This window comes from Centroberyx affinis, unplaced genomic scaffold (assembly GCF_046629955.1).
Source record: "Centroberyx affinis isolate AG114_WGS23_722 - 3 ecotype Tasmania unplaced genomic scaffold, CSIRO-AGI_Caff_v1 ptg001977l_1, whole genome shotgun sequence".
In the NCBI taxonomy this organism is placed as follows: Eukaryota; Metazoa; Chordata; class Actinopteri; order Beryciformes; family Berycidae; genus Centroberyx; species Centroberyx affinis.
In genome coordinates, this window is record NW_027280324.1 from 46,660 (window position 1) to 72,586 (window position 25,927).

Here is a 25,927-nt window from a genome sequence, read left to right on the forward strand (position 1 = left end):
TCGTGTTTATCGTGGTAATGAGTCTTTATTAGAAGTTTTCACAACACCGTGTGATTAATTACGACCCACGGAAAGGGAGAAGGAGAGAGACAGAGGGAAACGGAGAGAAAGAAAGAGAGAGAAGGCAGAAAAAGAGGTCTGGCTTCAACAGTGGTGCAAGAAGTACTCTTACTTCAGTAAAAGTAGAAATACCACAGTATAAAAATACTCTGTTACAAGTAAAAGTCCTGCATTCAAAATGCTATTTAAGTAAAAGTACAAAAGTATTAGCATCAAAATGTACTTAAAGCAACAAAAGTAAAAGTACTCATTATGCAGAATGGCCCATTTCAGAATAATACAGTATATATTATATTATTGAATTATAATTATTGATGCATTAATGTGTAAGCATCACTTTGATGTTGCAGCTGGAAAAGGTGGGGCTGATTTCCACTACTTTATATACTGCTGGGTAGCTTACAGTAATCTATAATAATACATCACAATTTATTAGTTGGTTATATATTGTATTAATAATCTGAATCTGCAAAGTAACTAGTAACTTAAGTTATCAAATAAAGGTAGTGGAGTAGAAAGTACAATATTTCCCTCTGAAATGTAGTGGAGTAGAAGTATAAAGTAGCATAAAATGGTAATACTCAAGTAAAGTACCTCAAAATTGTACTTAAGTAGAGTATTCGAGTAAATGTACTTAGTTACTTTCCACCTCTGGGCTTCAACGCAACTCCCCAACGATGACTTGATGACGGAGGAGAGATTGGCTGGGAGTAATTGGCTGCTGGTACCGTGCCAGGGTGCTGTAATGTGCAGGTATTGGGGCAAGGGGGAAAGACCCGGTATACCCCGAGGCTAACTTTACCGGCCCTCGACTACTTGACAAGAGAAACCCGGTCCACTAATTGGCTGAGAGGATCCCCGGGTCCTGCGTCAGGCCGTTTATCAGATTTCAAATTGCATCAATCCCGAACGTCTGTCAATTCGAGAGAAAAAAAACGATATAATTCTACGTCAAGTATAGAAGTCGGTATGAGCTTGTTTTAATGTCCCTGCTCTGAAAGGGATCTCTACTCGGGGAAATATGGCCAAGAGCTGCCAAGCGCTCAGCATGTCCACAGAAGAGGGAAAGAGGGATTCCAGACAAGGTCACATTCCCAGAGCTCAGAGAAGCGTGGTGAACTCGACTCTCTGATCCTCTTGACCGGGGACTCTTCAACTTTTTTTTTTTTAAGCGCCCCCCCCGGCCAAAATTCAATAAAAAAGTAGCCTCATCCCGGGATGTGAGCTCATTAAAACATAATAGAGCTCTTGTCATATGGGGGATCCACCAGGAACAGTTTTGCGACCTATTTTATGCCCCTGGCGCACAGTAAAAGAGATGAATTTTTAGACCTGTGGAACAAGAGAGACAGGAAGGTCCTGTCCTATACAGAGAGCACCAGTCTTCCATTATAGCATGTATTTATATGCAAGTATGGAACCTGAGGATTCTGGACATTAGCCGATACTTTGATTCGAAATCTGTCAATTTTTCTAGTGTAATTTCCATAAACCCATTACGCCCATTTAATTTTTGTATTCACAGCAACAACAAAAAAAAAACACCACCAATTTAATGGAGGCTAGTTCTCTATTTTCGAAGTAACCGCTGGTGCACTTAGTAAACTCACTTAATATCGGTACAGCTAGCAAAGCCCAGCACTCTGTCGTACAGTAGCTAACAAAAAACAGTTAGAAAATATTAGAAACTGAATTAAAAGCTGAAGATCACTGGTAGAAGGAAGGAACTACAGACTGGAAGGACTTTGGAATGTGATGTGTGCTCCTGTTTCTCAACTACGGCAACGCTTTTCCCCGGCTAACAGTGCGCAGTCTCATGGGAAGAAGGTAAGTAAAATGGCGACCAGGAAGGGAGAGAATTCCTTACGAGTCCAATCACTTTGTCCATTATTTTTACAGTCCATGTGTGATATGCATGTGGGTAGGGCTGAACAATTTTATCGAAATCGCAGTATGGCCTACTGCAATTTTCAAATCGCAGGAAGTGCAATATTTGTTAAAGGTGAAATGTGTCAAAATAGCATTTTAAAGTAAATATTGTGGTGCTGCAGAGATGTCCTGGCCTACACATCATATTCTACAGACTTAAGAAAACATCTTTGTTTGGTACAGATCCCCGCAAAAATCACACCATAATCATTTGAATACGTTTTTCAATGAAAATGAGAATAATGATGTAAAAATTATCATTCCCTCTAATATCGCGAATCATATTGCAATTGTAATATCAGTCAAAATAATCTCAATTAGATATTTTTTCAAAATCGCTCAGCCCTGCATGTGGGTGACTTGTATTTTTTCTTTCTGGCTGCGTTTGCCTAGAGGACTTAAGCCTTGCTCTGCGGATCAGAACTCACTTCATTTTGACATCCACCCCCCCCCTCAAGCCAAGACTAATCAAATTTACACACCTTCAGAGGTAAGACTTTGCTCAGCTCCTCTTAGCGCTTTAGCTGTGAGCCTGGCAGAACACATTGTGCCGCAGCTATTTACTGGTTTCACTCGTCAAACCTGAGCGTGAACCCGAAATAATCCCCTCTCAACAAGAGAGTGATTTGGCTAAGGAGTTTGAAGCAGGTGTGATTTTGTCACAAATTAAATACCTTGCTCGGGGAAGTAATGCGGGTTAAGCCACAAAATCAAATAAATACATAAAAAGCTGCCTGAGCCAAGAAAAGGAGGTTTATGTGCGAGTCCTCAAACAGTCAGTCGACTAAAGGGGTGAAAAAAAAAAAAAAAAAAAAAAAGAGATTTCATGCATTTCATGAAGAGCGATTACATGTCCATTTGTCACCACAGAACATGTTGCTTTGTCTTCCTTTATAGCCCAAAACTCATTTATGCAGAACTCTCCTGAGAGCCGAGGTAGGATCATTATTTAACAGAGTGACGGGGGAATCGAGTGTGTTGTTTGCTCTCAGATAAAAAGGGGGTTGTTTGCATGATGCCACACACACACACACACACACACAACACATACCACCGCCGCCGCCGATCTCCCACTCCAGAGACCAGCCTCTTAATCCACCTCGAGTGCTCAGTCAATCCAATTATATTCTGGCCTTGGCGTAATTATGTCTGCTAATTATTCCACGCCTGCCTCTCTTAATGGCAGCCGAGCGTGTTGAGGACCTTTGTAAGCAACAAAACCCTCGGTGCTTCCTCGCCACATGGCCAACTAAAGAGCTGCATCGGCCCTGAAGAACGACAGGACAGCTTTTGTATTAGAGATATTAAGGCGGAACACTGGCGCTGACACATGTGAAGTTTGTCCATATAACACACAGGGAGGCTGCCAGCACAACTCCACAGCAGCCTTCTCCAAAACAACTGAAGTCAATGGGGACCAGTTCTTTAGAGTTCCAAAACAAAAACAGCCAAACAATCACACTGTGAATAGAAAGACCTATACACCATTATTTGTTGCAAATCAATCAGCTGTAGTTAAGATTTGCACTAAATGATGGTGTAAATATACTGTAGGTCTTTTTGGAACTCTGAAGAACTGGTCCCCACTGACTTCAGTTGTTTTGGAGAAGGCTACTATGGAGTTGTGCTGGCAACCTCCCTGTGTGTTATATGGACAAACTTCACCTGTGTTTCAACTGGCATGAAGGGGGAGGAGATGATGACAGAATTTTCATTTTTGGGTGAACTATTCCTTTAATGGGGCAAGGAAATTGGGTGGCAGCAGTGTCTGAAGACGAGGCTCGGTTCAGAGGATTAAGGCGAGGCGCCACAGGTGAAAATGGCAATTTCGGCAAAATCCTCTGGTGCACGGGAAGTGATGCGTTGTACATTTGTACAACGCATTGTACGGTTTGTTTGGAATAAACAGAAGAAGAACTGGGTAGTTAGCATGAGCAGCGATAGCTACCATGGCTGAACAGACAAAGAAAAGAGCGCCACCTACAGAAACTTCAACAGAAAATCCAAAGAAAACGACGTCACAGTACTGGACACATGGTTTGACAGGTGATCTCGGAATAGTGGAGTGCAAGATTACCACTTCAAGACCATTTAAGGCCTTGAGTTTACATCATTTAAAACAAAGACTGTTTTTTTAAGGACCAGTAGACACTGTGGTAGTGAGCTGGTGATGGAGGAGAGAGGGAGGGAAGATGAGGAGTGGAGAATGAGAAAGAGCCGCCCAGCTAGCTCAAAGCAGAGGGACCTCTCGCTGATCACTGAATGAATGGGATCACAGTGAGTGCTAATCTCCTTCAACCTGCTCCACTGGACTTGATTTTGAAAAAATATCTAATTGCGTTTATTTTGACTGATATTGCAATTGCGATATGATTTGCGATATTAGAGGGAATGATCATTTTTACATCATTATTCTCATTTTCATTGAAAAACTTATTGAAATGATTATGGTGTGATTTTTGCGGGGATCTGTACCAAACAAAGATGTTTTCTTAAGTCTGTAGAATATGATGTGTAGGCCAGGACATCTCTGCAGCACCACAATATTTACTTTAAAATGCTATTTTGACACATTTCACCTTTAACAAATATTGCGCCTCCTGCGATTTGAAAATTGCAGTAGGCCATATTGCGATTTCGATAAAATTTCAATTAATTGTTCAGCCCTTCCAGCAGTAACTACTTTTTGTGTTTTTTTAAAAGGTCAAACTTTATGACCAGTGCTTAGATTTCATATCAACAATAATGCTCAGTGTATTTACCCCATCCGGTGCTCTGAGCAGGTTAAAACAAACACTAAGAAGATTTTTATAAAATGTGATTTGACCCGGGTCTGGAGGAAACTGGAGGACTCAAACTCCCCCCACCCCCCACTCTCTCCTCACTCTCTCTCTACGAAAGCCCGAAGCCATTCCCTGTCTCTTCCTTTCTGCTCAGCGTTGCCACTTTGGCGCTTCTCCCCCTCACCTTCCCCCCTCATCACCGCCCGCAGCCGGCTCTCAGCATCTGTCGCCGGGAGCTTGGAAGTTCCGCCGAGAGAGAGAGCTCTCCTCCGCGAACCCGACATTCCTCTGACTCGCCTCCGAGGAGGTGAGGGGCGGGGGGGGGGGGGGGGGGGGGCAGAGGGCGGGAGGGAGAAAGTAAGGGAGCAGACGTGGGTCTAATTGTATTCAGGAATAGTTTTCGTGGCTTGTTTTAAACCCTGCGTAGATATCAGATGGGACGATATGTTTACCTCACGATCCAGTTCAATACGCATTATGGGGTCGGCCCTACTTTTCCACATAGGGCAGCACAATGAGCGACACAAAGTTTCTCCAAATTACAAGATTGCATTTGAATATGAGATCACCACTGATGTAGTGTTAAATTAAAAAAGAGGATAAACTATTTATTTGCAGGCACAGATTTTTCTTATGCTCTTTGCCAGTCTTGATTTGTCAGTTCTTATTGTTTTTTTATGGTTGTGCATTGTTTTTCTCTGTTAATAATAAAAAAAAATTATAAAAAAAATATATATTGGTAACACTTTACAATAAGGGGTCACTAAGTTAACTAACTAATGTGTCTGGTAATCATTTACTAATGGTGTTCATGTTAACTAAGGTATTAATTTATACATTATTTAATAGTCATCTTTATAACTATTAAATAATGTATAAATTAATACCTTAGTTAACATGAACACCATTAGTAAATTACACATAAGTTAACAGCTAATTAAGGGTTAGTTAATGTTTATTAAGCATTAACTAACCCTTACTAAGCATTAACTAACCCTTAATAAGCATTACCTAACCCTTAATAAGCATTAACTAACCCTTAACTTAGTGACCCTTATTGTAAAGTGTTACCAATATATTTTCAGAAAATTATTAATTTATGCTTTTTTGGATACAAGACCTTATTTCCATAGAACTTACTATGATGGATATGGTAAATTTACCTTATGAAGATTTATCTCAGCCTGATAAGGCAGTGAACTGAGTGTAGGTGAGTTTACCCTCCGCTTCATCCCTGCTGAGCGTAATCCATGATGGATGACTACTGCTGCTGTATGAATTGTCCAGATGCAGTAAAAACTCTCCACCCTCTGGTACTGCAACCAGGTTAGAGCAAAGCGCATAGGATTACTACTGTTCCGCTCCACGCCAGGCCGGGAGGAGAAGCGTGTGTATGCATGAGCATGCCGACTACAATGGAAGCTGCGGAAAACGGACACAGATGGAAAGAGAGAAGCGACCTATCTACAAAGCACAAAAACAGATAAACTCCCCTGTGGAAAAATTTGAGAAGATTTTTCGAAGATTTGCCGGTCAAGTCGTTTAATTTATCTCGACATGTCTTCTTTCTTTTGTATGAAAACGCGGGCTCTTCCAAAAGCGCTGCAAAAACTATACTCGTAAAAAAAAAAAAAAAAAAAGAGCGTTTGGCTGCTTCCCCTGACAAGGAGACTTTTAAAAAATGAAGCTGTGACACGCACAAAAGGCAGAAAAAAAACCGACAAGACTGGGCAAGCCTAGCTGAGCTGGACCACGAATGCAGCCTGTGGGGGGGGGGAACGCTGTCTGTCAGGAACTGAAACATTTGACCCGTGACTTTCTGTCCATAAATACTGGACCCTGTTCTCATGTAGGTTCCAGAAGATACTTCCCTCCCTATTGAAAGCCAATGAGACGCAGGGCAACATTTTCAGGCTCTTAGGCAATGTCCTGTGACCTAAAACAGGTGCTGTGGTCTGGGACAGGGTTATTCAGATTCTTGAGGAGATTTCATGCTATAAGATTCCCAGTGACCCCCGGATGGTGTACCTGGGATTGATACCCGATGACATAATTCCAAGGGAGGACATCTATCTCTACAAAATCCTGAGACTTGCAGGTAAAAAGGCGCTGGTTGAAAAGTGACCCTGCAGGACCAGGTCCGTGGCTGGACATTCTAGAAGAAATATACTCCATGGAAAAACGGACTTATTATCTAAGGACTAAAGCGGGGATCCATGAACAACGCTGGGGAAAATGGACCTCATACAAGAGGAAAGATGGGTCGTGTTCTTAGCTGGTCTGAAAAGAATGGATCAAAGGTTGTAAAGAGAGAGTAGTGCCCCCCTTCTATGTATTTATTTATATACGTTTTTATTTCTAATTTTTACATCAATGTCGTTTTGTTGTGGATTTTGTTCAGTGTAATAGTAAGAGAGAAGAGTTTAAAAAAAAAAAAAAAAAACGTGGCATAAAAACTTGAACTTGAACGTGTGAGCGTACTTGCGGACATCGATACATCCGTGGGTACAAGCAAGGACAGCTAGGGACAAAGAGTCTTGCGTACTTGTTTCAACAATGGGGAGGAAAAAAATTAACTTTATGATAAAGTGGCAGCCAGCCAAGTGGAAGCATGAACTCCAACGCAAACGCACCCGCGAACTTTCCAGCCGTGACCAAATGGGGGACAGAGGCGGTTGGACCAGCTGCTCGTCAATCACCTCCCGGCAATCTGACCGTCTCCTCCGCTGACCTTCATTTGAGCTTTCCTGTCCTTCTGATGGTAGCAACCCCTCTTCCCTCCCCCCCATTCACTTATAATGGCTGGGAATTTAACATTGAGTCATTGTGTTTGAGTTTTTTGCCACGGCAATATTTTACAAAGTCTACAGAAAAGGCTACAAGGCTTTGTGTTTGGGAGTAAAAAAAAAAAAAAAAAAGAAATCAGGCAGATTGGGTATCCAGGCTATTTAGTTTGTTCAAATAATCATGCAGTAACCTTGTGATATTCTATATAGCGAAGGGTACCCACTCTTAGGAAATTATTTTCCAAGACGTAATCGAAGTCACTTCAGCTCAAGATTTTATCATTGTAATTTCCATAATGTTACAGTGACACATCAGGAAAAAGCAGTTATGAGTATATGGCGGCGCATAATAGTTATGCTTAGTTTAAGGCAGATTGAATTGGGTGGTTCATTAGCTCTAAATGGATCCAGAGGATGATGGGAAATTATTTTAAATCGCTTCCAGGCCTGAGAGCCAATTTCTGGTGATGTGACAGATAAGACGTGTAACCTTCAGATTTTCCAGGACCATTCAAAGTTTTCCATGACAATTTCTTCGTTTTACAAAACAGGACTTACCAGACGCCCAGGATGACGGCCTGCTCCTCGGCGCTGAGGTCCGGCACCTCATACTGACCCGGCTCAGCTAGCTTGATCTGATTCAGCACAGTGTCGTCGCCCAGGTCATGGTCCTACAAACAAACACACACACAGTCAGATGTGCACACACACCCCTTGGCCATAAACCATGGCATATGAGTAAACCAAGCTGCCAGGTAAGCCAATTTAATTAGGTGCATTAGATCTTTAAGAAAATGATGGAGGACATCTTTTAAAGGGGCCCCAGTATATTGTGGCCACATTAATTCAAAGTGGAATAGTTGTCGGAACCCATCGTCTATCGGTCTGATGACGATTAGACTCTGGGGGCGATGGCCAATATTTCGGGGTTTCCGGTGTAGCCAGCGGACATCCGGGCCAAGACTTCCTCTTCCGTGCGCCGGTCATTGTTTACAGTCCAATTAGCAACTTGAGACGCGAGAATGGAGTTGGAGTTGAGAGACGACGTCTCATATGCAGATATCTGTTTATAGAGATTAGCCGAAATGTCGTCCGGACCTAAAACACCTACAAAAAGTATAGATGTTTGAGTATTGTGTGGAGAAACGTTCGACTCTTGCGTCTCAAGTTGCTAATCGGACTGTAAACAATGACCGGCGCACGGAAGAGGAAGTCTTGGCCCGGATGTCCGCTGGCTACACCGCAAACCGCGAAATATTGTCCGTCGCACCCAGAGTCTAATCGTCATCAGACCGATAAACGGTGGGTTCCGAGATTGGGTTTAACAAACAGAATCCTTCAGAGATGCTGTACAAACTCAGTGGGTCTTGAGATTGTGTGATGGTGGCTATTTTACCCTAAAATTTGCTGGTAAGGAGGTGGAAACAATCCATAATTGGTGCTATTTTGAGGGGTGTTATCCCAACTGATCCCCCCTAAACTTGCCCACTGGGGGCAAACCTTATTACAAAGAACCACTCAACCACAAAGTAACAAAGCTTTAAGTCTGGGCATTGGAACAGCAACTGAGAAATGACACTTCCATATAGATACATGTCCATTTTGCAACTCTCTACAGCCAGGTGATATAACACAATAGTGTTACGAGCACCGTGGAATTCAACCTATACCCAGTTCATTAAAGTTTTTACATTTGTTGTTCTAAACATCTGGTGTCATGTAGGTCTTTCCTGGGAAAATAAAAACATAATAAAAAAAAAAGAGGTTCTCAGGGATTACCGCATTAAGCCGGTGCTTTGATTCGTAAACGAGCAAAGATGTAGAAAAATGCCCGAAAATGGCCAAAACGGCTCGGTTAATGTGAACACGTGGGATTTTACTGCCGAGAACACCCGGGAGAAATGACGACCGTGCAGAAAAAGTTTTGGAGCCTGAAGAGTATGGTGGTCTCCTTGGTTGGAGTATCCGACTTAAGGAGTTTACACACACATTAAGCGCCAGATGGCTTCGCCTGCATCACAGAGACGAGAACGTACGTCGGCTTGCGAGACAGACTGACAGGTGGACGAGCGTGCTCACTGCAAATACACACAGATCGCTTTTAAGTAACCTCAAACAGATATGATCCTGCTTCAACACAAAGATCAAGGCACGCTCGTAGAGAACAGTGAAGCAGACAGCTCTCATTGTTTTCTGTATTGTAATTCTACCCATCGCTCCTTCGCTGGGACGTTCTCCGCCTAATCATTTTACCTCTGTCTGCTTTGCTCTGCCCTGATAAAAGAGGCAGCCATCTGTGGCAAATCGCAAATCTGGAGCTTAATCCCATATTGTATTTTTTTTATCATCGAGTGCTCCTTCTCCTTCTGTCATCGGCACTTCACAGTACTCGACCTCGCTTTTGCCCATGGTGCGGAACGGAGAGCGCTCTTCGATAGGGTCGAAAGGAAATATAGGTCTATCTCACATTCGGAGAGGATTCTTAGTTCCTGGAGACCCGCTGATTGACAGAATGCTTTGTCTGCAGCTCGAGACTCAAGTCTTGGCGCTTGATTAAAGGAGACAGGGAGCCGAGGTTGTTGGTCGATCGGTATGAGGAGCTGGCTAAGCAGTTATGCGGAGAATGCGTGGGTCGTTCTTTAAATATGTGATTTACTTGCGACTTCTAAAACTTCTCAAGCAATCCGCACAAACTCGAAATATGGATTCAAATTTGAGGTCTTCAGAGCTTTTGGATTGAACATTGCATCACACAAGTCGATTGCATCCCTCTGGTCAAATCTTAATCACGTTGCCAATGGCAAACATGACTCCATACCCAAAGCTGTGACAATGTGACTTGCTTTTATTACAATCAGACAGAGTGCCAAATACAGTCAGAACCCGCAGCAACAGGCGGGACCTGATCTCCCTGCCGCCAGTGATTTGAATTGGCCAGTGATGAAGAGCACCTAACCTCTCCTCCCTCCTCCTCCCCCTCTCCTTTCATTCTGTCCACTCCAGACGGGCGGCCAGTGAGCTCTGGTTAATGGCAGTCTTGATTGAGCCCATTTGCTCCCCCCTCCTCCGGTAATGAGGGCATTAGTGGTCTGAGCAGAGCACAAGGAGCCGGGCTGGATCCCGGCCATGGCCAGGAGACAGAGGGAGCCGTGGACGAGGGCCAGCAATGTTTTTGGGAGATTTTGGAAAGTATACAAGGGAGAGGAGGCCGATTTATGTGGAGACACGAGTCCATTTCCAGAGGAATTTTTGTCCTTGGATCATCCCTCGGTTCTTCAGGGTGATTATATCGAGACTAAATAAAGTTACATCGCAATTACCTTTAAAGTAGTAATCTGTTGTTCCTTGTTTTTTGTTTGTTTATATCTTTGGTGCCAAGCAGTCATTGCTGAGGTGTTTTTGCACTGCACTTCCCACAGATCACTTGTCAATCAAACAGTGTGGCCAGTACTATGACATCTTCTTCCTTGGATTTTTAGCTTAAATTTGATTTTCTGAAGGTGGCTTCCTTTGTCAGTTCAGCCATGGTGGCTGTTGCTGCTGATGCTAACTAACCAATACTTCTTCTATTTATTACCTAGAAATAACCACCTTGCAGTTGTATGCCTCCGCCAATAAACCTTAAGGACAGTCTATATTTATTGAACATATATAATTAATGTGATTATTAGATCAACTTAAAGGATTTTGGTGTCTGCAAAAGTAAGTGACAGCACTTCCACCGTTTTTGTAGAATGACCCAAGATCCTTTTCTCAGCTACAGTGGTAAGCAAAATATTATGTCACAGTGAAGTTGACCTTTGAACTTTTGGATATAAAATGTCATCACTTCATCATTTTATCCTATTAGACATTTGTGTGAAACTTTGTCATAATTAGCGTATGAATTCTTGAGTTATGGCCAAAAACATCTTTTGTGAGGTCACAGTGACCTTGACCTTTGACCATCAAATTCTAATCAGATCATCCTTGAGTCCAAGAGGACGTTTGTGACCTACGGGACACCGGGTGTTTAGCATGAATCACTATTGTGACATAGCAAAATAGAGATTTATTTATGTAAAAATGTATTATTACTGTAATGGCCTATCTGGACTTTATAGGTGCCTTACTTTGTAACCCTGTTCAAATGCTTTCAGATCTTGACAAACAGTGCACAGAGCATTAGAATTAGCCCCGTAAAGACTCTTCCTCTTTGCTAGCTTGAGGCATTCTCTCTGCATCTTGGAGGCGTCCTGAGGAGTAAGCTCTTAAGCATGATTAATCAAAAAAGAAAACAGCAGATTATTTCCACTGTATTGGCCAAGCAGAGCCTTTGCAGCATGTCCTCCCTGTGGTTCAGGTCCCCTCTGGGAATATCTTAATATCCTGGTGGTTTAAATAACACACCAGAGAGAGCAGGTGAACAAGGGGGCTAGCTAGCGCGAGGACATAGTCCAAAGACAAGTTAACGACAGGAAAATGAAGTACTAGCATGTGTATTAAAGATAAGCCCTTCACTGTCAGACCAAAATTATGCTCTTACGAATCAATTCCCCACTTCTGACAAGGGTGGCTTGGGGCCAAAGCAGACAGAAGCGCCAAGCAGCGGATGATGAGTGAACCTGCTGTATATAAGCACACTTAACACACAGAGACACCGCCGGCAAAAAAAACGGGTCCAAAGGAGTCAGTGGGAGAGTGATTTAGTGTGCGGGGACCCAAAATGGACCCTCTGTAGACTGAAGAAATGCGGAGACGAGATGAAAGGGGGAATTATGAGTTATGACCGAGGAAAACGAGACAAATCACGGCACTGGAAAAGACTGAAGGGGGGCTAAACTAAATAAAACAACAAGATACTTCTGCCGACCCTGCCCCCGACATCTCCCCTGGTCCCTCATCACGCCATACTCTTCCTCTTCGAACATCTGGAAAGGCTTTTCCGCGCGAGATTGTGTGTGTGTCCGTCTGAAGGACCCTCCACAAACACCTTCATTCCTCTCACCTCCCTTAAGGCCAAACGGCACCGTGAGGCCCTTAGAGGTGCTTGCCGTCCAGCTCTTATCTGCTGGTCGGTGTTTTGGTGCGTGAGCACCCTGTGGTGGGCCTCTAATCGGCACTTCATCATGAGGTGGGTGACTCATACTGGGTACTAGGGTGAGTCTAGCAACTGGGGGGGAGGTCTGCAGCACCTCTCAACCATGCAGCTGTACTAAATGGCATTTAGTACAGTTGTCACATTGGTAAATTGTCTCAGTGGCTCTATTTCTGAAAATAAATATTTTACAGCCAAAAGTCAAATTACAAAAATGTTTACTTTCTTATTACTACGTTACCTATGTTGATTACAACAGTCTAAGTCAAAAGACTATAACATAAAAACAATTTGTAGCCTATACATGAAAGTAAATAATAAAAATCTTAGTGTTTTTCTTCTCATTTCAGGAGTCAAAATAATTATACATTGTGACACAAAAAAGCAAGGGTCAGCTATAACCTGCTAATAATTTTGGATGTTGTAGTGAAGCTATGTTTTAACACTTCTGTTTCATTCTGCTCACTGTATTGAGCCTTTCTTCAGGGAAATCGAACCGCAATGTTTCAGATCAAAGGGTTGCCTTCTGTCACTGATACATACTGTACATCCATTTGTATTTTTCTAAAATTCCTAAATAATGCTTTCTCTCTTTTTGAATTTTAGCAGAGAAATGGTGTAAATGTTAAGCCATTACTATGATTACAGTCATGGTCATGGACTCGCATTGGTCTGGTCTCGGTCTTGACTCGGTCTTGCCCCCCTTGGTCTTGGTCTTGACTCGGTCTCATCCCCCTCAAAGTCTTGGTCTTGTCTCGGACTTGATACGCTCTGGTCTTGGTCTTGACTCGGTCTCGCCCCCTCAAAGTCTTGGTCTTGTCTCGGACTTTATACGCTCTGGTCTTGGTCTTGACTCGGTCTCGGTTTAGGTGGTCTCGACTACAACACTACTAAATGCTAACAGTGAGTATTTCAGAGTGACCACATACTATTTTGTCTTGACAGATGCGACTGTCAAATGGGTTATTTCACATTTCAACACGCCACACACAAATGAAAGGTATTGCATACAGGTCTATATACACCCTGTAAAAATCAGTCTAACCCAACACTCTTAGGACTAATGCCACTGGCTACATGTCCATCCATGGAGTCTCTTCTTCACCCGGTTCCTCAAGGAAATTAGTTTTGGGTTGACACATGTAAACATCATAACTGGTTAAGCTCATACTCTGATTATGAGAAACCCAGTTAAGATGTCTGGTTTACTCCCATATTACTGTGGCATGTAAACACTCTGTTCACGTTTCTCCCACCAGTACTGACTCTGAAACATAAATGCCACCATCTTTGAATCTTATAATAAAGAGAAGGTGAAAGGCTGGTGCATCTATTATGCTTTTTATCAAAATTTGGGATGGACTATAAAAAACTTTAACTTAAATTTCTAGGGGTGAGTGTATTTCTAGCAGAAACTATAGCCTGATGTTCTTGAAGTCTGTGATTAAGTGTGTTGAAAAGTAGAATTTACAGTAACATCAGGTTGCTTGCCAGGAGCATCAAGAAGATCGCACAGATTACTATTGGAATGGGATGATTTCTTTCCCATATTTAGAAGTAACTTCCTAATACTTGGTAAAAGAGGCAGGGGGAACATTCTGTTCACTGGATTGTTCATAGCAACAGGGAGACTCAATGACAAGGTATCAAAGGATCACGTAAACATTTATAGTATATATTATTTTTTTTTATTTTTTATTTTTTTTTATTCACAAATCAGTTATAAATACAAGTACAATCATATGAGACATAATGGAGATATGTGAAATGGGACACCCTGATAAGTTATCTGAAGCTTGAGAATAGGGGCCCAGACACTAAGCAGATAGTATTTAAAATATATGTTCTACTAAGTACTACTAAATGGTCCTAAGACATTTATTCCATCAGTCTAAACATTGATTAAATAGGTAAGATACAATAAATAGAGACATATGGCAAGTGGAAATAACAGTACAATTTGAATGGATTTCAGAGTAGAGTAACTAGTTTAGTAGTACAGTATTGTACTAGTTTATTGTATATGTATATTGTATATATATATTATTTATATTAAGTTCAGTGCACTTCATGATGAATTAAAAACATGATGAACTGTATTACTGAGTGAGCAAGTTTACAATGAATACATTATTATGAAAACATTAGTATTATGAAACTCTTTAGAGACCCAATTGCTGAAAACAGCCATGGATGGGGGTGCTGGCATGTGGAGTCACTTGATGCTGCAGGACCATAAAACTATCAAGTGGCATGATAGAGGGGTTTGTTACAAATCACTTCAGGCCAGGGGAACGCAGGGTCACGGTCCCTAAATGAGAATCAGATTTTCGGCCCTGACCTCCGTATCTGTCAAGTCAGTTTGTGAGGGCAAAAAAAACAACACCCAGACTTTTGATGCTGTGGAACTAATTCCTTTTACAGCATAAATGCCATAATCCTTGAATGCCATAATGAATTGTCAAGGAAAGGTGAAAGGTCATATGTAGGAACATAACGTGAATACAGTTAGGGGTGGGTCATAATAAATGAATATTTTAATATTTGTCTGCAGAAATCAATGTTGACTTTTGTAATTTGGCGGTAGACATTACGTTAACCGTTACGTTAACGTAACCTTAACGTTTTTTTTTATATTGAAATGCAATTAAAATAATTTAAGCAGAAGGAACGAACTAAGTAGTGCTCAAATGGCCTAGTAAAGGTGTGTTCATACTAAGCATGTTTGAAGCGGTTTATTCGAACTCTGGAGTGTTTACTCCTTTAGTACCTTTACTCTAACTTATAATTATTTAAATTCTTAGTCCTTTTTTAGTATCTTTTTATCCTAGTATTTTTTATACCCTTGTTGTTTTGTTTTGTACTTGTATTTGCCTGCACCGTGATCTGAGAGAAACGGCATTTCGATCCTCTGTATGTCCTGTACAATTGACAATAAAGTTGACTTTGACTTGACTTAGTGTAGTTCATTTCTTCAGGTGAGAACAATGCCATTTGAACTCAGGTGGCACCAAATAATTATACCGAGACACCTGAAATTGCCCGTCTTCGTTCTCCTCTAAGCAAACTGCACAGGAATAAGCTACAGGAAATGGCCCTGAATTGAAAGGGTTTATAGGTGAAAGGAGACGGATGTTGACATCTGATAGCCAGCAGTTACTTATTCTCTGAGCATAACAAGATGAACAAAGCAAAAACAGGGCGACCTTGGAGTCAAGATGAGGCGAGGTGGAATGCCTCCTCAACATATGGGATGAGGGATGAATGGCATGAACACCAGAGAAAGTAAATTACGACAAAGAGCGCGGACAAGTTCTGCTTAGTTTAAGTTACAGAGGGAGTGGAATCGATTTGCACTGTCCGCCCCACCACAATGAACTGTGGGAGTAAACTGTTGGAATGAGCACTCAAAGAGCTGTGGTGTAGACCAGGCACTAGTGGACTTCTCCACCTGTCTCTGGCATTGTTTTGGGCACGCACTGAATATTTGAACATCGGTATAGACCACGCAGTGAACAGTCGAACATGACAAAATAAGCATGTGCACATCCGTAATCACGATAAACAATAAGGAAGTGGGAGTCTTAAAGGAATAGTTCACCCAAAAATGAAAATTCTGTCATCATCTACTCCCCCTCATGCCAGTTGAAACACAGGTGAAGTTTGTCCATATAACACACAGGGAGGTTGCAGCACAACTCCATAGCAGCCTTCTCCAAAACAACTGAAGTCAGTGGGGACCAGTTCTTCAGAGTTCCACAAAGACCTACAGTATATTTACACCATCATTTAGTGCAAATATGAACTACAGCTGATTGATTTGCAACAAATAATGGTGTATAGGTCTTTCTATTCACAGTGTGATTTTGTTTTGGAACTCTAAAGAACAGGTCCCCATTGACTTCAGTTGTTTTGGAGAAGGCTGCTACCAAGTTGTGCTGGCAACCTCCCTGTGTGTTATATGGACTAACAAATTTCACCTGTGTTTCATTTGGCATGAGGGTGAGTAGATGTGGACAGAATTTTAATTTCTGGGTGACCTATTCCTTTAAGTATGTCGCTAGCCTGACATCACATTGCTGTGTGACCTTGTAGTGTGGCTCGGCGCCTCGCTGGATTTGGAACAAAGAGGCTGAAAGAAAATGTGGCCTGAGAGGAGTCTGGTTGGATCAGGCAGCCAGCGGATGAGGAGCCTCGCAGCGCCGAGTGGAGACGATGTGGACCAACAGGTAGCACGTATGTGTGTGTGTGAATGGGTGCGTGTCTGTGTATGTACATGTCTGTGTACGTATATGTGTGTGTAAAAATGTGCATGAATGTGTGTCTATTTGTGCATGAGTGACAGAGGGTGGATGCTAGTGTGTACTTTGTGTAATTGTACATGAAATTGTGCGAGTGCAAGTGTGGGTCTCTTGGTGTGTGTCAGAGAAGGCAAAACTGGAAGAGGGGGAATGAGAAGGTGTGTGTGTGTGTGTGTGTGTGTGTGTGTTGTGATTCCAGCACAGCTGACGGACCAGCAGTTTGTTTCCTCTCAGTGACTCTTCTGGCTGCCAAGTGGTTTCCAACGTAGACGCCTGTCCACATTGGAAACCACTTTGCGGGTGGGCTGGCCAATCACCTGGTGACCAGGGGTGCATCCCAAAACCTTTTCACCAATACTTCCTCTTTGACCAGGAAGTAACTCGGGAGAGACGAGGGGAGGAATGGAGCGGAGGAGAGGTGGGAGCAAGGGGAAAGTAGAGGCCATTTAGGAGAGTTTATTTGCTGCTCCATTATCAAAAATGGACATCTAGTATTGATGAAGTGGCCCTATTATAACTGACGTAGCCAAATTCATAATTTTACACCAGGGGTAGGCAAACCTGTTACGTTTCCACAAACTATGTTATCAATAGAAATATGCCCATTGTTTCCTAATGACGGGCAGTTCGTTCAGTAGCTGAAAAAAATGTTGCTTGCTTTTTGCTGTAATGTTTCCTAATACATTTATTCATTATAAGCGTTTGTTCTTCTTGAGAGAAGAACACAAATGTTAGTAATCCATTTCTTTACGATACCCACAGTCTAGGCTATTTAACGTGTTGAAAATGTCAGCAGTATATATTAGGGATTTTACAGTCCTATAATTATGCCTATTTATTGTCGATGGCTTTTATTGTTTATTCTATTATTTTCTACTATTTCTGTTGATATAGTAGTAATCTTGATACCTCATTATCTTGACTAAAACACAATGGTTTCCATGACCATGCTTTAAAATGGTTACACAGTTATGTGAATGAGAGGGAGCAGTATGTCACAGCAAATGGCTGGGGTTCCAACAAAGCCAGCATGTGGCGTGGTGTGCCACAAGGGTCTATCCTAGGGCCTCTCTTATTCCACATCTACATCAATGACCTTGCATTAACCTATAAATGCATTCTTCCCATAATGCTTGCTGATGATACCAACTTGGTTTAATCTCACATAAATTTCCAATCACTAATAAAAATAGCCAATGAGGTAATGCTTAGTATCGCAACATGATTTCAACTAAATGTATCACTGAATTTTAAAAAGCCAAATTTCATTATATTTACAAATCAAAATAAAAAATACTGTAAGGAAGATACAAAATTATTTGTTATTGGAGTAGAAATTATGCAAATTCCTTGTAGTAGTTGGTAGATTAGAATCCAAGTTGGGAAAACTACATTAATTCAATATGCAACAAGGTGGGAAAATCACTAGATATCATCAGAAGGTTGTGTAGATTGTTTCATGTTACATGTCTACTAACATGATATTACACCATGATTTACCCTCACTACTTTTTTTTAAATACTTCTACTCCCCTCTTCGAGAAACTCAACATTCTGTCATTACTTAACATAATGTCTGTCAAACATGTATTTGTATACAAATGCATGTACTCTCCACTCTCTTCCCTACCAAGTATGAACAACTTCACATATCAAAAATTCACTCTTATAACACTAGATGCTTAGACCACCTCCACCCTCCACACTAAAACTAGTCATGGCCAGTACGTGACACACAGTGACAGCTCATTGAAAGCAAACTTCGCTTCTCTCCGGAGAAAGCGGAGAAATGTATTTCCCTGCACACGGGAGGTGAAGTGATTCGCAGATATTGGCCGCTTATTCATGTACCGTGTAGTTCCTCCTTATAAGCCTATGGCTTCTGACCTCTCCTGCACAATAACTATACCTTTTTCTCCTTTATGTACAAATAAAAAAGTTTTCATGCACACCCAGTGCAAAATAAGAACGTTATATTCACATTTTGCCTGCACTCCTGGCCGTTGCCATATATAACCCTAACCCCACATATATATGATTTCCACAGCCGCAAGCATAGATGTTGGCAGTAGGGGTGCGGGGTGTGGACATACCCATATTAGCTGTTTTTTAATCAGAGTCCACACAAGTCTGCGAGAGTAAGTGCAAAAAAATATATTGGCCTTCAAAAACTCATACTGGGTGAATCGACTAGAAACTCTGGTGGAGCGCCAGTTTAGTTTATTCACATTATCCAGGCAAAGCATAGCCATCATAAGGCTTCTGGCATTAATAAAGGGGAACAAAGGGAAGCGAGGTGAAACTCACTACCTATTTAAAGTTAATAGTCCTATGTTCAATTTTTCCCATTTCTAAATTGATTGATTTATTTTATGTAAACGAGCCCATCTGCCAGCTTGCCCACCTCTGCCCGCTTCCAGTATCCCCAGGATAGAAAAGAGCAAAAGCTCTGAGCTATCCTTATGATTAAAGAACTTTGGTCTGTTCAGTGCCATCGCAGAATCAAATACAGACAGACGCTACTCAAGTCAACCTACCATCTCTCCATAGAGAGTTAGTGAGACATTCAATACGCAAAAGAGTTTTTTAGCAAAAGCTTTAAAAGCAAACAGGCTCCAAGAGGCTCCAAAAGATCTTATTTCTATTAAAATTTGAAAGTATTTCACTGTCCAGCCTTACCAAAATAAGTTGCTGAAGCTTAAACCCTGGCAAGGACACAGACTATGCCTGACCTTACAAATGGACCAAGTAGACCGTCAAGAATGCACAATAAAATTCCCTCCATTGATTTTAAAAGAGAAGAGGGAGCTGGACATACAGTGAACTGAAGTGTATGGAGAGTCCATTGAGCCAACAGTCAAAATGAGCTTGAGATACCTCCTGCATAAAATTAATGGTCCAGAGGAGGACGTCCCCCTCTGCTGATGACACTGGGTATTACAAATTATTTGCCCCTATTGGGATGATGTGGGCAGTAGAAAAGGTTAAGGTGATGCCAAATTGTTAGATCAGGGCCAGATCTTTGCTAACAACGATGGACTGTAGAAGACTGTGGTTGTACTAGGCACCAGCCGCCAGCCTTTAAATACACTAGGATGGTGGGAAGAGCAGGATGAACGGAAGCTCATACCTTAGGCAGGCAGGCCAGTGGGGTGGGGGTGGGACTCGGGTCACCTTCAGTCGGACCTGGCTGGTCCTCCTTCCGGTGGACCTCCAGGATGAGCTGAGCCAAGAAGTTTTGCTGGAAGTGGGTTCGTTTGCCAAGGGCACCTGGACGGACAAGACACCACCAGTTACCTTTAATCCATCTACATTCCTGCAAGTACCATCACTACTCAATCATACAATAAATATGTAATCACACAAACTATATCATATCCATGATATCGGAAGTGGACAACACTGACTAGACCATAGCCAGTTTTAAATAAAAGCCCAAAATCAGCCTGATATATCAGCAAACCAATATACTGATCTAACCTTAATTCTCATCCACCATTATACCTTATCACTGTTGATTCCTGCTGACTGTAAAGGTACTAACTTCCTCCTGTGGGTTGACTTGCATCTGATGAGGTCTGTTTGCTGCTCAGTCGATCAATCAACCAATCAACCAGTAAACCAAACAGTTCTCCTAGACCAGGTAATACTCTTGAAACAATAGTACCTACCGGTCATGTTCGTCTCCAGTCCAGAGAACTCCTTGGCCTTCTGGATGTGTTCCTTGGCTGGCTGGTACTCATAGTAGGTCAGGCTCGCGTAGACACACTCCAGGTGGAACTGAATGGCCAGGTTTCGGTGGTCCGAGAACAGAGACTCGCATTTCAGCACTGTGAAAGGAGAGAGACGAGAGCTGTGCTTTCACGTTGCAAGCCATATGATCAACAAGTCACCAGAATCCATTTTTAGAGCTGAGCAACCACAGAAACGTTGTTTTTTTTTTTGTTTGTTTCTTCTTCAGGGTTTTTTGGGGGGGCAGCCTATTTTAGTTCAACAAACTGCCTCATGCTTCAAGTCCCACAGGTTAACACAGAATTTGGAAAATCTGCTTTTAGTTACTGTGCACCAAAAGCATGGAATCACCTACAACAAATACTTAAGATGAACTCTCTCACTACTCCTGGACATTTCAAATCAATTATTTCAAACCATTTACCTCAGTGTGTAATTGTTTTTATTGAGTATTATCGTTTTTGGTTTTTTTCTCTTTTCTTCTTTTTTATCTCATTGTGTTTGTCTCTTGTATCTCGGCATCATTGAAAATGAGGGAAACCTCAATGATCTCCGAGATTGTAAATAAAGGTTTCAAATCAAATCAATTTTATTTCTTCCAAATAACATCAAGCCTAGAAATCTGATCTACTATTCAAGCATTGGAGGAAACAATGGCCATTTGGAATTTGCTCATTACTGCTATTTCCAGAAGAACGGGCTGATTGTGGAAAAGGGAATCCACATTTAATTAAAAAGACAATTTTTTCACTTCAAGAATGATTACTTTTTTTTGTTTTTACTATCCTACCACTAGTAGATTATAGGTTTATAAGTTTAAAAGCTTGTACAATTGTGATCTAAGCAACACATGCTGCCATGGCCGGGAGGGATGGGGATCGTTTTGTTTTGTTGTTGTTTTTTTTTTGGCATATTCAATATCGCGATATTCACAAAATATCGCGATATTTGCTCATATCAAATATCGGCCCAAGCCTAAAGCGGATGGTCATCAAGCTTGTTGGCCAAGAAAACTTTGTCATCAGTTGTCAACAGCGAATCAAATGACCTCTCTTCCTCGTTTCCCCACCGATGTGATTTCGTTGAGCGTCATGAGGAACAGTTCCGCCTGGCAAGTGCGAAATGTTCAAGAAGTTGACAGCTGTAAAGTTTCCCAGTACTCGACGACTCTTACTTGAAAGACGACAGGAATAAATGTCTCAAAAACAGTCACTTTGTCAAACTTGGTCAGAACTTTGGAGCTGCGAGAGACCACTGCACAGAGACAATCAGAGACTCTCACACCACCCAGAATCGGTCAGAATAAAATGACCCATGAACAAAGTTGCTTCCAACGTGAACAAGCGGTAAGCGTTTCGAGAAGAAAATGAACATCTTTGAATTTTGCTCACTTCGCTACTGCTGATTTGCAGAGAACGGACGAGACATGTCATCCCCAAATCACCATCCTTGCGAACCTTGTACTTCTGCGCCGTTCACAGCCCCGTCCCAAAGAACGGAGACCTTGAGGCGACACGTGAAGAAGACAAGCAGGGCATGGAGGTGGCGGCGGGGGGAGGATGAAAGGTGTAGTGTTTCGGCTCGGTCTCTCATCTCCCCGTCCAAGCTCTCTGGCTCGCTTCTCGCTCTCTTTTCATCCCGATCTGATTATTAGTTCGGTCTCGTCGAAGGCCCTGCCACGGAGAGAGAGAGATTATCCCCCCGGCTGAAACCGGTAGGAAGAAAAAACGGAACGGGGGAGAAGGTGTATAACTCATGATCGGCAGTCATACGCTCTCCTCCCCGTTCAACATTAATGAAGCGGCCGCGGTCGAGGCCGGGGGGGCTGATGGGGCCCGCGGCGAGCGAGGAGAGAGAGAGATTTACTCCCATTGGCTCGGTGTCACCTTCACCAGCGGCGATTTCACACCGGGGGGGAAAACGAGCCTCTTGCGGTATTGTGACATGTCTAGGGGAAGTGGAGGAAAACACGCATTCACAAAAAAAAACAAAAAAAAAACGGTCTTCTCCCAGAGTTGGAAAAAGTACGGATAGGATGCACCTTGACACTAGCAAAGAGGATGAGACTATATGTTTCAGAGAGCCAATTTTTTTTACTTTTTTACCTCTTACTGCTACCCAGAATTAGATATAAGACCAATTTCACAACCAAAACACGGGAAGCAAGAAGCTGTCAATAACAGCCTTGCTCTGACTGAACATAGCAATTGAAAGTTCTGAAACTATTATGAACAAAAAGAACATCAGGAAATAAAACGTTAGCGACGCGATGTCCAACTTGTTTGGCATACTGTATTAAAGGAATAGTTCACCCAAAAATGAAAATTCTGTCATCATCTACTCACCCTCATGCCAAATGAAACACAGGGGAAATTTGTTAGTCCATATAACACACAGGGAGGCTGCCAGCACAACTTGGTAGCAGCCTTCTCCAAAACAACTGAAGTCAATGGGGACCTGTTCTTTAGAGTTCCAAAACAAAAAGACCTATACACCATTATTTGTTGCAAATCAATCAGCTGTAGTTAAGATTTGCACTAAATGATGGTGTAAATATACTGTAGGTCTTTTTGGAACTCTGAAGAACTGGTCCCCACTGACTTTAGTTGTTTTGGAGAAGGCTGCTATGGAGTTGTGCTGGCAGCCTCCCTGTGTGTTATATGGACAAACTTCACCTGTGTTTCAACTGGCATGAGGGGGAGGAGATGATGACAGAATTTTCATTTTTGGGTGAACTATTCCTTTAACCCTGGTCTGTATTAATCTGGACATGCATGTGGGTCAAACTTAATGTGACCAACTGTTAAGCGCAAGTTTGAAAGTGAACTTTCACAAAAACATTTTACAACTCCGCAAAGCCTGCATGCATTTAGTTGATAGGCTTGTAGCGATGCCTTTATGAGGCCCGCTGTCTGAGCATTGTTTGAATCGATATCAACTCTTTCTCATTCTCAAGGAGCATCGTGCCGTGATGAAAACAAGCTAATACACATGCGGAGAGGAGAAACACTCAAAGTCGATGTCTTGTCATCTTTTATTCATATCCGTATTTGTCGACAAAAAAAAACAAAAAAAAAACAGCACCTACCAAGGGCTGTGTAGCATAGGGAAGACGGGATTATACCGAAACAAAAGAAAAAAAAAAAGAAAAGAAAAAAGCACTTCTCCGACATCTCCACATCATGCATGCTTTTCGCGGCATCGCCCCCCTCGCCTCTCTCCTCACGTACCCCCCCTTTCGCAAGCTGCTCCTCTGGAATATGGATCGGGCTGTTTGTTGCGTGTTTCGCCTGCAGAGCCCTTTCACCCTTCACACTCTGTTAGCCGTCGCACAATGGAACGCGCTCTTACAAACACCCCCCCCCCCCCCCCAACCCCCAACCCCACCCCCCCCCCCTCCGTACAATAAAATCCTACGAGCCACGTTCCAAAGCTCTTAAAAAGGTCAGCAATAATTAAACGAACAATCTTAAACGTCCCCTAATAACGACCCCGGTGGTCGGTCCCGACAATGAAGAAGTAAATAGGTTCTTGTTTATGTGCGGGGATGGAAATTAGCGTACTGTGTGGCGCAAAATATTGACTAAACCAATTAATCAAACGCTATTATTCCACTGGATGTAAACAATGGGTAATAAACTGATTGCTTTTCTCCAGTGCGCTGTGGCTCAATGGCACGGTGAAAGCGAGCATGAAGGGCAGTGCGAGTCCACAAGTCCCTCCAAGTGGAGCGGGGATACGACTAATGCCTGGATCTGTGCGGCTAGACGTGCGCAAGGTCCACATGAACACAGGTGTGCCATCCGCGGTCCTTGGCGTTCATGCTTCTCGCCTTATGGTAACCATGCGCCTCAAAAATCAGCTCTCCAAACCCCTCAAGAAAACTAGAAATAACTGCCTTGTTGTATGCCTCCGCCAATAAACTTTGTTTTATCATTGCAAGGACAGTCTTTATTTATTGAACATATATAATTAATGTGATTATTAGGTCAACTTAAAGGATTTTGGTGTCTGCAAAAGTAAGTGACAGCACTTCCACCGTTTTTGTAGAATGACCCAAGATCGTTTTCTCAGCTACAGTGGTAAGCAAAACATTATGATGTCACAGTGAAGTTGACCTTTGAACTTTTGGATATAAAATGTCATCATTTTATCCTATTAGACATTTGTGTGAAATTCTGTCAAAATTAGCGTATGAATTCTGGAGTTATGGCCAAAAACGTCTTTTGTGACGTCACAGTGACCTTTGACCACCAAATTCTAATCAGTTCATCCTTGAGTCCAAGTGGATGTTTGTGCCAGATGTTATGAAATTCCCTCCAGGCGTTCCTGAGATATCGCGTTCATGAGAATGGGACGGACGTGAGGTTTATTGTTTTATTGTTATATTTAGGATCCCCATTAGTTATTACCGCAGTAGCAACTATTCTTCCTGGGGTCCACACAAAAGACAAGACAAGAGATTCAAACATCACATAATGGACAATCCACAATATCAACAAAATAAAATAAAATAAAAATAAGAGAAAGAAAAATAGTTATCTCACATTCATAATGTCACCTCAACAGTAAATGGTTAAACACATGGTCACAGTGACCTTGACCTTTGACCACCAAAATCTAATCAGTTCATCCTTGAGTCCAAGTGGATGTTTGTGCCAAATTTGAAGAAATTCCCTCAAGACGTTCCTGAGATATTGCGTTCACGAGAATGGGACGGACGGACGGACGGACGGACAGACGGACGGACGGACGGACAGACGGACAACCTGAAAACATAATGCCTCCGGCCACGGCTGTCACCAGCGCAGAGGCATAAAAATAAAATAAACCTGGCCAGTGGTTCCATTTCCTCTTTATTAAAATACAACTGATTATACCCTGTTTTACCTTCGCATAACATGGTGAGCTGGACGCAGGCGCAAATCGGTCACAGTTCAAGAAATGCGACTATGGTGTATATACTGTATGTCCTAACTGGTGTCTATTAATGCAGAGGTGTCACACCTAATAGAGGTGTGACACCTCTATTAGGTGTCAGAGTAATGCATCCATCACTTGGCGAGAGTGAAAAGGACGAGCAAACAGCCGTCAAACATGAAAAAGACTTGCAATGAACTTAAAACAGATGTGGAGTACAAGGTAAAGCTGACATTTTTTTTTTTTTTTTCAATAAAGCAGCACGACAAATAAGACCACAAGTAGGCAATACATAGTAAAAAGTAAAGAAAACCCAGTCAAACAGGAAATGGTACTAAC

At 42.1% G+C, this 25,927-nt stretch overlaps 1 protein-coding gene across 1 annotated transcript in view; it reads right to left on the bottom strand.

The window, feature by feature from the left end:
• LOC139653792 (tetratricopeptide repeat protein 27-like) overlaps window positions 1-22,261 on the bottom strand; it is a gene marked incomplete at its 3' end in the record, with an annotated part of 59,790 nt that extends 37,529 nt beyond the window's left edge. The window contains exons 1-4 of the mRNA XM_071530777.1: window positions 22,126-22,261; window positions 20,608-20,766; window positions 20,067-20,206; window positions 8,117-8,229 (exon numbers count right to left, since the gene is read on the bottom strand). Of these exons, the coding sequence (XP_071386878.1) occupies window positions 8,117-8,229; window positions 20,067-20,206; window positions 20,608-20,766; window positions 22,126-22,261 (548 nt within the window). The remainder of the gene's footprint in view (window positions 1-8,116; window positions 8,230-20,066; window positions 20,207-20,607; window positions 20,767-22,125) is intronic.
• Between the last annotated feature and the right edge of the window lie 3,666 nt (window positions 22,262-25,927).